This window comes from Barbatula barbatula (genome assembly GCF_947034865.1).
Source record: "Barbatula barbatula genome assembly, chromosome: 17".
NCBI classification, from domain to species: Eukaryota; Metazoa; Chordata; class Actinopteri; order Cypriniformes; family Nemacheilidae; genus Barbatula; species Barbatula barbatula.
The window spans coordinates 219,308-229,307 of record NC_136780.1 but is presented as its reverse complement, the minus strand read 5'-3'; the positions used below and the strand labels follow the sequence as shown (position 1 = coordinate 229,307).

Genomic DNA, 10,000 nt, shown 5'->3' with positions numbered 1-10,000 from the left:
TATTCTAGGTGTTATCAAAAGAGTTTTGAGATCTTAGAGAGCGTGATGGGTTGTAGTGTGATAGAAGCTCTGTTAGGTAGGTAGATGCTAAACCCTTTAAGGCTTTATAAGTGATTAAAAGAACTTTAAAGTCAATACGATACTTAATGTGTAGCCAGTGAAGGGTTGATAACATTGGGGTTATGTGATGGTATTTTCTGAACTAACTGTAGTTTGTTTATTGATGATGAAGGACAAACACTAAGTAGAGCATTACAGTAGTCAAGTCTTGAGGTCATAAATGCATGAATAAGCTTCTCTGCGTCAGCAACACACAGAATATTTCGTAACTTGGCAACATTTCTTAGGTGGAATGTTTCTGTATGTGACTGTAGTACCTGGCCCTGATTGGTCAACAGCTTTAAAGCCTCCGCCCAATGAGAGCGCATCATTCCCTGAAGCCGAGACACAAGCTCCTCCCTTTGCATCTCAAGCCTCTTTATTGACGCTGCCATAGAAACCAATTCCTCCTGCAATTCTGACCGTCTGCACACACACACACACACACACACACACACACACACACACACACATTACTCCTCAAACCACACGTGTCTCTCTCTCTCTCTCTCTCTCTCTCTTTCACTCACTTGTTTTGGTAGTGTTGTGTGTGCTGCTGGAGTTTGAGGTCTCTCTCCTGTAATTGTGTTCTGAACTGATCCAGTTGTGTGGACAGATCTCGCTCGTGTCTCGCGCTCAGATCTAACAGCTGCTTCCTTTAACACACACAACACAACACAACAGATGAGAGATGTCTTTCTGCTTAATCAGAATTGTACTGTTAGATGTGTGTTTGTGTACCTGTGTTGTTCTCTCATTTGAGTGTTGAGCACTCTGTTCTCCTCCTGTATGATTGACAGCTGATCATTGAGCTTTTGCTCTGATGACAGATGAAACTCCGCCTCCATCTGAGACTTCAGTGACTCGAACCGTGCCTACACAACAACACAACATGATCACGATATGAGCGCGCGCACACACACACGTGTGTGTGTTGGTCTGACCTGCTCCAGGGCTCGTTCCACTCTCAAACTGTCTCGATCTCGTCTGATCTCCTCCACATCTCCCTGCAGCCGCTGTGATCTGCTCTGAGCCTCATGACGCAAAATCACCTCCTGCTTCACCTGAGACTGAACACACAAACAACGGTGAGTCTCTCTCTCTCTCCAGCTGTTGTGTGTGTGTGTGTCACACTTTCTCTCTCTCTCTCCAGCTGTTGTGTGTGTGTGTGTGTGTCACACTTTCTCTCTCTCTCTCCAGCTGTTGTGTGTGTGTGTGTGTGTGTCTCACTCTCTCTCTCTCCAGCTGTTGTGTGTGTGTGTGTGTGTGTGTGTGTGTCTCACTCTCTCTCCAGCTGTTGTGTGTGTGTCTCACTCTCTCTCTCTCCAGCTGTTGTGTGTGTGTGTGTGTGTGTGTGTGTGTGTCTCTCTCTCTCTCTCTCTCTCTCTCTCTCTCTCCAACTGTTGTGTGTGTGTGTGTGTGTGTCTCACTCTCTCTCTCTCCAGCTGTTGTGTGTGTGTGTGTGTCTCACTCTCTCTCTCTCCAGCTGTTGTGTGTGTGTGTTTGTGTGTGTGTGTCTCACTCTCTCTCTCTCCAGCTGTTGTGTGTGTGTGTGTGTGTGTGTGTTTGTGTGTGTCTCACTCTCTCTCTCTCCAGCTGTTGTGTGATGTGTGTGTGTGTGTGTGTCTCACTCTCTCTCTCTATGCAGCTGTTGTGTGTGTGTGTGTGTGTCTCACTCTCTCTCTCTATGCAGCTGTTGTGTGTGTGTGTGTGTGTGTGTGTGTGTGTGTGTCTCACTCTCTCTCTCTCCAGCTGTTGTGTGTTGTGTGTGATCTGTCGCTGGAGTTCTTGTGTTTGTTCTTTCAGATGTGTCTGTGTGTTGTGAGACTCAGTTTGGAGTGTGTGGAGTTTTTCTCTCTCTCTCTGCACGTCACTGCGTAGTTTCTGTTCCAGACGCTGGAGATTCTCTACACACTCACGCAGCTCCGACACCTGCTGCTCCTGAAACACACACACACTATCACAAATAGAAACGTGAGGCTCTGAACACTACAGCTGTGTGTGTTGGCGTGTTTGTTACCAGTTTTGTGTTGGTGTCCTGCTGCTCTTGGTTGTGTTTCTGTGCTTTGTTCAGAGTTTCTTCCACACGAGAGAGAGCCTGAAACGCAACACACACACCTGATCAATCAAAAGACATTTTATTCACATCTATTATTTTACTGTTGTGTGAAGTCATTGTGTGTTACTATCATGTCGATCAGTGGAGGATCTCTAGAGTTCACTGACACCCTCACAGAAGTGTGTGTGTACTCTAAGGCAGCGTGTCTCCCTGAGAACGTTGGTGGGGGGTCAATGGAAGCAAGATTTTTGAAAGAAATGCGTTCAGGTGTTCTGTGGCATCGTTGCCAAGTTTACACCTAAAATCCTGGATGGAAAGGGGCACTGGCCCTAAAAAGGTTGAGAACCACTGATCTAGATAAGCCAGAACCAGAAACACTTCCAATAACAACTTTTATAACAACGTCTTTCCTATTTATTTATTTATGACCTGACATGTCCACACTACACAACAAAATTGCAACTGAAATGGTCTGTTATTATTTTAAGATAAATCTTTTTTTTGACACCCAGTGTGTCAGTGTGTATGTTCTTTAATGTGTTGCTTTCAATTGACATGTTTTCATTGTACAGCTGCTTTGTAACAATTAAGATGGTAAAACGCTATACAAATAAAGTTGTGTGTGTGATTGTACCTCTTTCTGTTTGTGTAGTGTTGTCTCTGCTTTCTGTTTCTCATCCTGCAGAAGTTTTATCTCATCACTCCGGTCCTGATCATGTCTCCTCCAGCCCTCCACCACCTTCACCAGCGTCTGACACACACACACACACATTTGTGTTTCATATGCATTCTCTTAAACAATATTAAGTGTGTAGGATACACACAGACATTTGTGTGTGGTTTTTTTTAAAACAAACGTGTGTGTGTGTGTGTACCTTGTCGAGTTGCTCGATCATGATGTCTTTCTTGCGGTCAGCTGCCACAGCGAGTGTGAACTGTTGCTGAACCTGAAGAACTTTATTCTGTAGAGACGCCACCTGCTGCTCACACACCTAAACACACACACTTCAGTTCTGTACACATAAATACTTCAGGTTGTTGATTTCACCAGAATGATCAGCTGACTGAACATGGTTGTGATGTCAGTACCTTACGACGTGATCTCTCTCTCTCCAGACTGTCTCTTAACACCTGCAGCTCAGACACGCTGCAGCTCGAGTCCACATGAAGACGAGAATACAGAGGAAACAACTCATCCATCTCACCCAGAGACACTGCACCGCTGAGAGAGAGAGAGACAGAGAGGGACATGTCTGCTTTATTATCTCTGTGGAAACAGTTCATAGGTGTACAAACTCTCTATCCCAAACCTAAAGCTCATAGAAAACTTTTTGCATTTTTAGATTTAATAAAATATTGATAAGCTTTTTTGCCCGTGAGGACCGTGAGTCCCAATGAGTTGGTGTGTATTCAGGTTTAAAGGGGGAGTGCCACAGTGTTTCATGCATTCTGACTTCTTTACACTGTTAGGCGTGTTGTCTTCTCATGCTTAACATGATCCACGAGTTGAACATATGACGTAGTATTTCTGTGCTCGATTCACTCCCCCAGCGTTCGTATAAGTTTCGGAAAGTGTTTTGTAAACATGAAAATCAGTTCTCCCAGAAAAGCACGCCCACACGTCAATCGACGAGAGCGTGAGAAAGAGCAGAGCGTGTTTGTCTGTTCACTGCATTTGGGTGATGGATGTTATATAAACGGTGAATATAACGCTGGATTTGGAGGTGGTTTGAAACTGATAGATGGTGCGGTCCCAGCGCTAAAAGATGAACCGCACACACTAAGTGAAATTGGGTCATGTCTGTGTTTTGTTGGCAATCAGTGCGTACCTGCATAAGGTACACAATACAACCTTATAATTAATCAACAGTTCTGCAGGGATCATGTGATGATGTAATGTGGACTTGTGCTTTAGTCCCTCCCACTGCACGCCTGCAGGACCACAGCTGTCTCTATGTTTCATAAATGAGACCAAATTAAAGACTCTTTGAAGATACAAAGTGTGCAACACGACTCCATAGGTGCTCAAGATTAGTATGAGATTGAGAGTGTGACCTCCGCTTTAAATTCCCACCGGGATATAAAAGAGAGAGAGAGAGAGAGAGAGACAGCACTAAACACACACAGTCTACTCACCGGAGCAGGTGTGAGGTACAGTCGCTGTCAGGTGATGCGTCCAGCAGGTGTCGTGACACAGGAGCCCCAAACTCTACAAGATAAAAAGTGAGCACACACACACACACACACAAGAAAAGGTAATTAAGCACATTGGACCACAGCAAAATAAATCAAAGCTATGCTCCTGGCCTACAAGACCACCACCGGATCTGCACCATCGTATCTCCACTCGCTAATGCAGATCTATGTTCCTGCCAGATCACTGCGGTCTGCAAAGGAACAACGACTAGTGGTACCATCCCAAAAAGGAAAAAAGTCACTCTCCCGTACCTTCTCTGGATCTGTTCCACATTGGTGGAATGATCTACCAGCTGCTACAAGATCAGCAGACTCGGTTGCCATCTTTAAAAAACGCATCTCTTCCATCTACACGTCGCTGATTGATTTATCCTAATTCTTTTCCCTTTCCTTCTTAATTTTTTTTTAAATAACAATACTAACCTCACTATTCTTAGCTTTGTATACTGTGCTGGGCTTTAATGGACTAGTTTTGATGCACTTATGTATTTTGTTACCTATGTTGTTATAATTGCTTCCAATGTTTCCTCATCTGTAAGTCGCTTTGGATAAAAGCATCTGCTAAATGACTAAATGTAAATGTACATCATTACAAAACAAACACACAGTGACACACGATGTCCTGTGATATTATGCGTTGTGAGCTCACCGTGTCTGTGTGGAGCTGTTGATGTGGATCTCAGTATGGACTGTAAATGAGTCCTCACATTCTCCATCTCCTCTATATGCCTCATGCCGCTCTACACACACACACAGAACACAAGAATAATGCACATCTTTAGAGGTGTTGAAGAAATTCAGGTGTTTCAATGTTTCAGTAAACACGGGTCCTTTATACAGAATCACTGAGAGACAAGACGACGCAGTCACTAGTGTCAGATGTTACCGTTACCTGTGATGATCTGCTCAGGCTCTTCTGCAGATGAAGGTCCATCTCGTGTAAAACACCATCACCTTCTGACTCCTCCTCGGAACCCGCCTCCTGCACTCCAGAGCCAATCACATCATGGGAGGAGTCCTCTATGCGTCCCGCCTCCAGTGCCTCTTTAAGCCCATGAGAGTATCGAGGGGGCGTGGCTGGCGTGGCGGTGAGATCAGGAGAGGACATGAATGACGTCGGTCTGAGACAGAGATGACATGTGCACGTGTTGTGATTTCTCATGATAAGTGAGCTGCGCTACTACACAACACTGTATGCAGTTTATAAAGAACTCCTGTGTTTCTCACTTCACTGCTTCATTCCAGTATGTCTGAAGTATTAAAGTGATGTGTGAACCCTTCATGTACCTGGCTGCAGTGTGATCTATGACCTCCTGCTGCAGTGAACTGTAGAGACGAGCGGTGACCTCGTGAGATGCAGACAGAGGAGTAGACGGCCACGATCGCGTCAGAAGAGCTGATGGATGAAGAGGCTCCACATCACTGAGGACTCCATCCTCATCATCCTCCTCCTCATCATCATCATGTCTGCTCACTGACATCTCACTGCGCGCACACACACACACACACACACACGCGTTACTGAATCAATACATCACGCTCTTTTATTTCTGTTCATCTGTTCTAACCACAAGATCTTTTACTTTTTAAATATATTTGTATGTCTATTTATAGACCGTCTATATAGTAAAACACATATAGCAACAGAGGCACTTTTATCAACATCCCGAATGAAAATATATATCACGTGACTCGCACATTAAATTAATGAAGTTTTTACTCACGTAAAGTTGAAATATTCTGAACGAAAACCCTTTTACCGTCACACAGTCTCTCACAAACTCCCATGAATAATAATCTCATATAATCATTTCACGTTATGGAATATAAATTCACGAGTAACCAGACATTTCTAAAAGTAAGACTTGATTAAAAGTTTGTTTACCGTTCGTGTGGCTCGCGCTTCTTCCCCGCTTGAAAACGCGCCGCCATGGCAACCGCGGAAACACGTCATCAAACCGATCCATCCACATCCGGATTTACAAAACAAATTCAAACTTTTTTCCCTTTTATTTTCAGATTAAAACTTGATTCATTTAATAAACTCAAAATATGAATCTTGGTTTTCCGCTATATGATCCACAGTAAATGAGAGTTAAACACCAGTTTACAGCTCTGTTGTATCCTCAACATAATAATATTGTAGTTTATTCGTAGTATTGTGTAGTCGTGTACGGCCATAAATACAGCGTGCGCACTGACGTCAGCAGAAACTGTGCTGACTGTAATGTAGTGAAGCAAGTCTTATTCTGATCAAACAGTTTCAAGTCACGTGCTCATATTTACAGTACTGTGCAAATCAAGGCTTGTAGAATCTTTACCCCAAAATAAGAGTTTTAAGTTATTTATTTAGTTATTATTTCGCTGTAGGCAAGTTAAATTATATAGCACATTTCATACTCAATTGGTAATTCAAAGTGCTTTACATAAAATCATTTGAAAGGAACATCTAAAATAATCACAACAACAAAACACGGAAATTATAAACCATTCAAATTAATAAAAAAATGATAGAAATGTTTATTACAATGGTTTAGAATAAACGGATTACACATGAAATATAGTGCAGTCAGTTGGGACAAGGCACAGTGCTCCTTCAGTAAATGATGCACAGCTGAACAGATGAGTTTTGAGTCCGCATTTAAATGTGCATTACGATTTCAGCTACAGGCGGATTCCCCTTGTTAAGAGTGAACCTTTGGTATATCTAACTGACTTTATCATAATGATCTAAGTGATCTGTTTATATTCTCTGAGCACATCTGTATGATGAACTTTTAGTGATTTATAGATGAGTGACAGTACTTCATATATATGCTCAGATTGACTGGTTCTAGAGAGGATTCTGTATGAGGTCTGTCTGATGGTTTTCTTGGGAAGGCTGGTGAGAAGACCACTCCAATAATCCACCCTGCTTGCAATGAAGGCATGAACGTAAGTTTCTCAAAGTCTTTACTGGAAACAAAATATCTAATTCTTGCAATGTTTTTGATTTGTTTTACCGCTGTAACATGACTACTCAACCCTTTAGTGTGTCATGAGTTTATAACTGTCTGAAATCCATTTATTTGGGTAAAAATACTAACGTACGTAATGTACAGTACTGCACATTAAACACCAAAGCAAACAGATGAGTCCAGAGAAAGTTTTTAATAAAGTCCTCAAACAAACTAACACACACGCACGCACGCACACACACAAACGTCAGCGCTGGTTTCATGTGCACATGGGGTAAAAAGGAAAGAGTCCATAAGAAAATAATTTCTAGGTCTTCATAAGGTGATCTTCGTGTTACGGAAGCTGGAATTATCCCTGTAAAACAAGACAGACATGACATATTAGAGACTGTGTGTGTGTGTCGGGGGGATAAATGCTTGACACAAGAGAAAAGCCGTGAGTTACTACATCTCAATGTATTATTAGATCTTATTTCACTGTGAGCTTCTGATTGGCTGATATTTGATAAGTGTTCAGAAACAGAGCGGATGCAGATGTTACTTTAGGAGAAGAGATACACATCACTCTCATCTGTCACAAACAATGCTCGTATACACTCTAAACTTTTATTACATTTTCATGTTTCTGCCTAAAATCTACATCTGATATTGGTATTCTATTTCCAGATTTCATTTGTTTACCTTCATATACTTTATATTTCATTCTATATTTATGCTTTACTCACCACCTTATTTTAATTTGACTCAAATGTTTGTATGTCTTTCGTAATATGTTCAATGCTTTAGCAATATTGTAAGAACACGCAGTCATGCCATTAAAGCACCTTGAAATGTATAATCACACTGAGCTCCATATGTGATGCTACATTAATGCTATTCTACAGCACGCTGGTTTCATTCAGCTTACAAAAAGCCATAGGATCATATCAACCTTTTAAAAAACGCTTCATTAAATATTCATTCTAAGTTCAAGATGAGCCCAAACAATACATCATTTATTTTCATTCTGATCATTTTCTAATCACGGTGTAAATAATACACAGTTATGAATAAATACATTCTGGAATATAACCCTTCAATGCCTCTCTTGTGTAGCGTATGTGCGAGTCATACTTGAGGCTGTCGTTGTGCGTCTTGTACTCCATGATGGTGTTGGGCGGCAGGTTGAGCACGCGCCGCAGCGTGTCTCTTATTCGTGATGTGGTCACTTGATCATTGGCTGTTTTATTCCAGATAGACAGAATATCCTCCTGCAGCAAAAACAAACAAACGGCTTCACGTCACTAAACTTTATACCGATGATATCTGCACATTGATGATTGAAGTTGTTCGGCAAATTATTTTCTAGCCATCGTGCAAACGTGAATCAGTGATGGTTGTGCCATCTGAGGCTCTACAGCACCTGGAAGCGGATGGAGACCACCACCCCACAGATCTCCTCCCCCACCATGAACTGCTCCCCCAACATGGCCAGGATGATGTTCTCCCAGAAGCGTGACGCCAGGCCCTTCCGCAGGCGGATAATCCACTTCCCACCGTTTTTATTTGCCTCATCCTAATACACAAAAACCTTTACATTTAAAGTTCACACTCTCTGACATCATGTTCATATAAGAATATACAATATTTCATATGAGGGGGTAAAAAAGAGTGTCACACAAACCTCCCACATGGGTTTGATTCCCTCTTTGAAGAGGTGAAAGTCGCTGTGACCCGTCAGGTCTCCAGGTCGAACCAGATGACTGTAGAACTTCCAGAACTGTTCCACCTGAAGTGAGAGAGAGAGCGGGCGATGAAACACACAACAGATGTCACACACACACATGTCAAACTGATGAACACAATAAGAAACAGATGCATACCGACGCCACTGTTCCCATCTGTCTGATGTTCTGCTCGTAGCTCTGTGTGTTTGCGGGTCTGCTGGGTGTGCGGCGCGAGTACCAGAAAGTGTAGTTGTACTGGAGCGGATGTTCACCCGGACCAGGAGATACAGTCTGACAGATACAACAAACAAGACATCATCAAACAAGCCGTCTGAGAGACTGGACATGTCTGTCTCCGTCTCACCTTCCGTCTGATGTTGTTATTATTGTTGTTTATTGATCCTCCGTCGATGTCATTCTGATCCTTCATCTCCTCGTGCTCTGCAGAGTCTTCCTCTTTCAAACTACAAATAAAATATTTGCTGACAATAATTCTGTCAGATACACTTTTCTCTAAAGAACAATAAATCTTAATGAACAAACGGTTTAAGGCGATGACGTCATGCATACGATCACGTATACACGAGATAAAGTTTATATTCAGATTAAATCTGTGCGTAATGTAAAATCACTTACATAAGGATTTGAATGGTACGCAACCGCTTGAATGAAATGAATCAAGTCATAGTTGTGTAGATATGCAGTGAGATTAAGCGTTTCTTTGAGATATGAATGAGATGTGATGTTGTTGAATGTGAATTAGCAGTTAGCACCTCACTTACTGTTCAAACTGATTCATCCCGCCGCTCTTCTTCTCTTCTCTTCTCTTCTCTCTATAAACACCAAAATCCCTCTGATAACAAAATAAAGTATAAAAACGAAACGATGTGTGTGACAATATTTAATGATGCCCTTTTACATCAACACAAACTCATCACCAGGCTAAGCTCACTGCAGCTGTTTTCAATGCGCATGCGCTGAAG

General features: G+C 42.2%; 2 protein-coding genes across 5 annotated transcripts in view; both read right to left on the bottom strand.

The window, feature by feature from the left end:
• Positions 1–6,329, bottom strand: part of cntrob (centrobin, centrosomal BRCA2 interacting protein) — an 11,952-nt gene extending 5,623 nt beyond the window's left edge. Inside the window, exons 1-14 of one of the 4 annotated variants that reach the window (XM_079478929.1) lie at positions 6,240–6,329; positions 5,642–5,839; positions 5,247–5,475; positions 5,004–5,094; positions 4,295–4,367; positions 3,248–3,380; positions 3,034–3,150; positions 2,793–2,909; positions 2,120–2,197; positions 1,837–2,040; positions 1,044–1,169; positions 841–974; positions 630–755; positions 378–525 (exon numbers count right to left, since the gene is read on the bottom strand). In XM_079478929.1, coding sequence (XP_079335055.1) covers positions 378–525; positions 630–755; positions 841–974; positions 1,044–1,169; positions 1,837–2,040; positions 2,120–2,197; positions 2,793–2,909; positions 3,034–3,150; positions 3,248–3,380; positions 4,295–4,367; positions 5,004–5,094; positions 5,247–5,475; positions 5,642–5,839; positions 6,240–6,286 — 1,821 coding nt within the window. In that variant the 5' untranslated portion in view covers positions 6,287–6,329. Of the gene's footprint in view, positions 1–377; positions 526–629; positions 756–840; positions 975–1,043; positions 1,170–1,836; positions 2,041–2,119; positions 2,198–2,792; positions 2,910–3,033; positions 3,151–3,247; positions 3,381–4,294; positions 4,368–5,003; positions 5,095–5,246; positions 5,476–5,641; positions 5,840–6,078 lie in introns of all 4 variants that reach the window. The other 3 variants (XM_079478926.1, XM_079478928.1, XM_079478927.1) reach the window with 3 other exon arrangements.
• A 336-nt stretch (positions 6,330–6,665) lies between these two features.
• Positions 6,666–10,000, bottom strand: eif4e2rs1 (eukaryotic translation initiation factor 4E family member 2 related sequence 1). Its single transcript, XM_079478968.1, has 7 exons — positions 9,800–10,000; positions 9,382–9,481; positions 9,174–9,308; positions 8,975–9,079; positions 8,714–8,866; positions 8,425–8,561; positions 6,666–7,666 (listed from the first exon to the last, which is right to left on the bottom strand). Exons 1-7 carry the CDS (start codon positions 9,814–9,816, stop codon positions 7,627–7,629), a joined length of 687 nt encoding a protein of 228 aa, XP_079335094.1. The 5' UTR covers positions 9,817–10,000; the 3' UTR covers positions 6,666–7,626.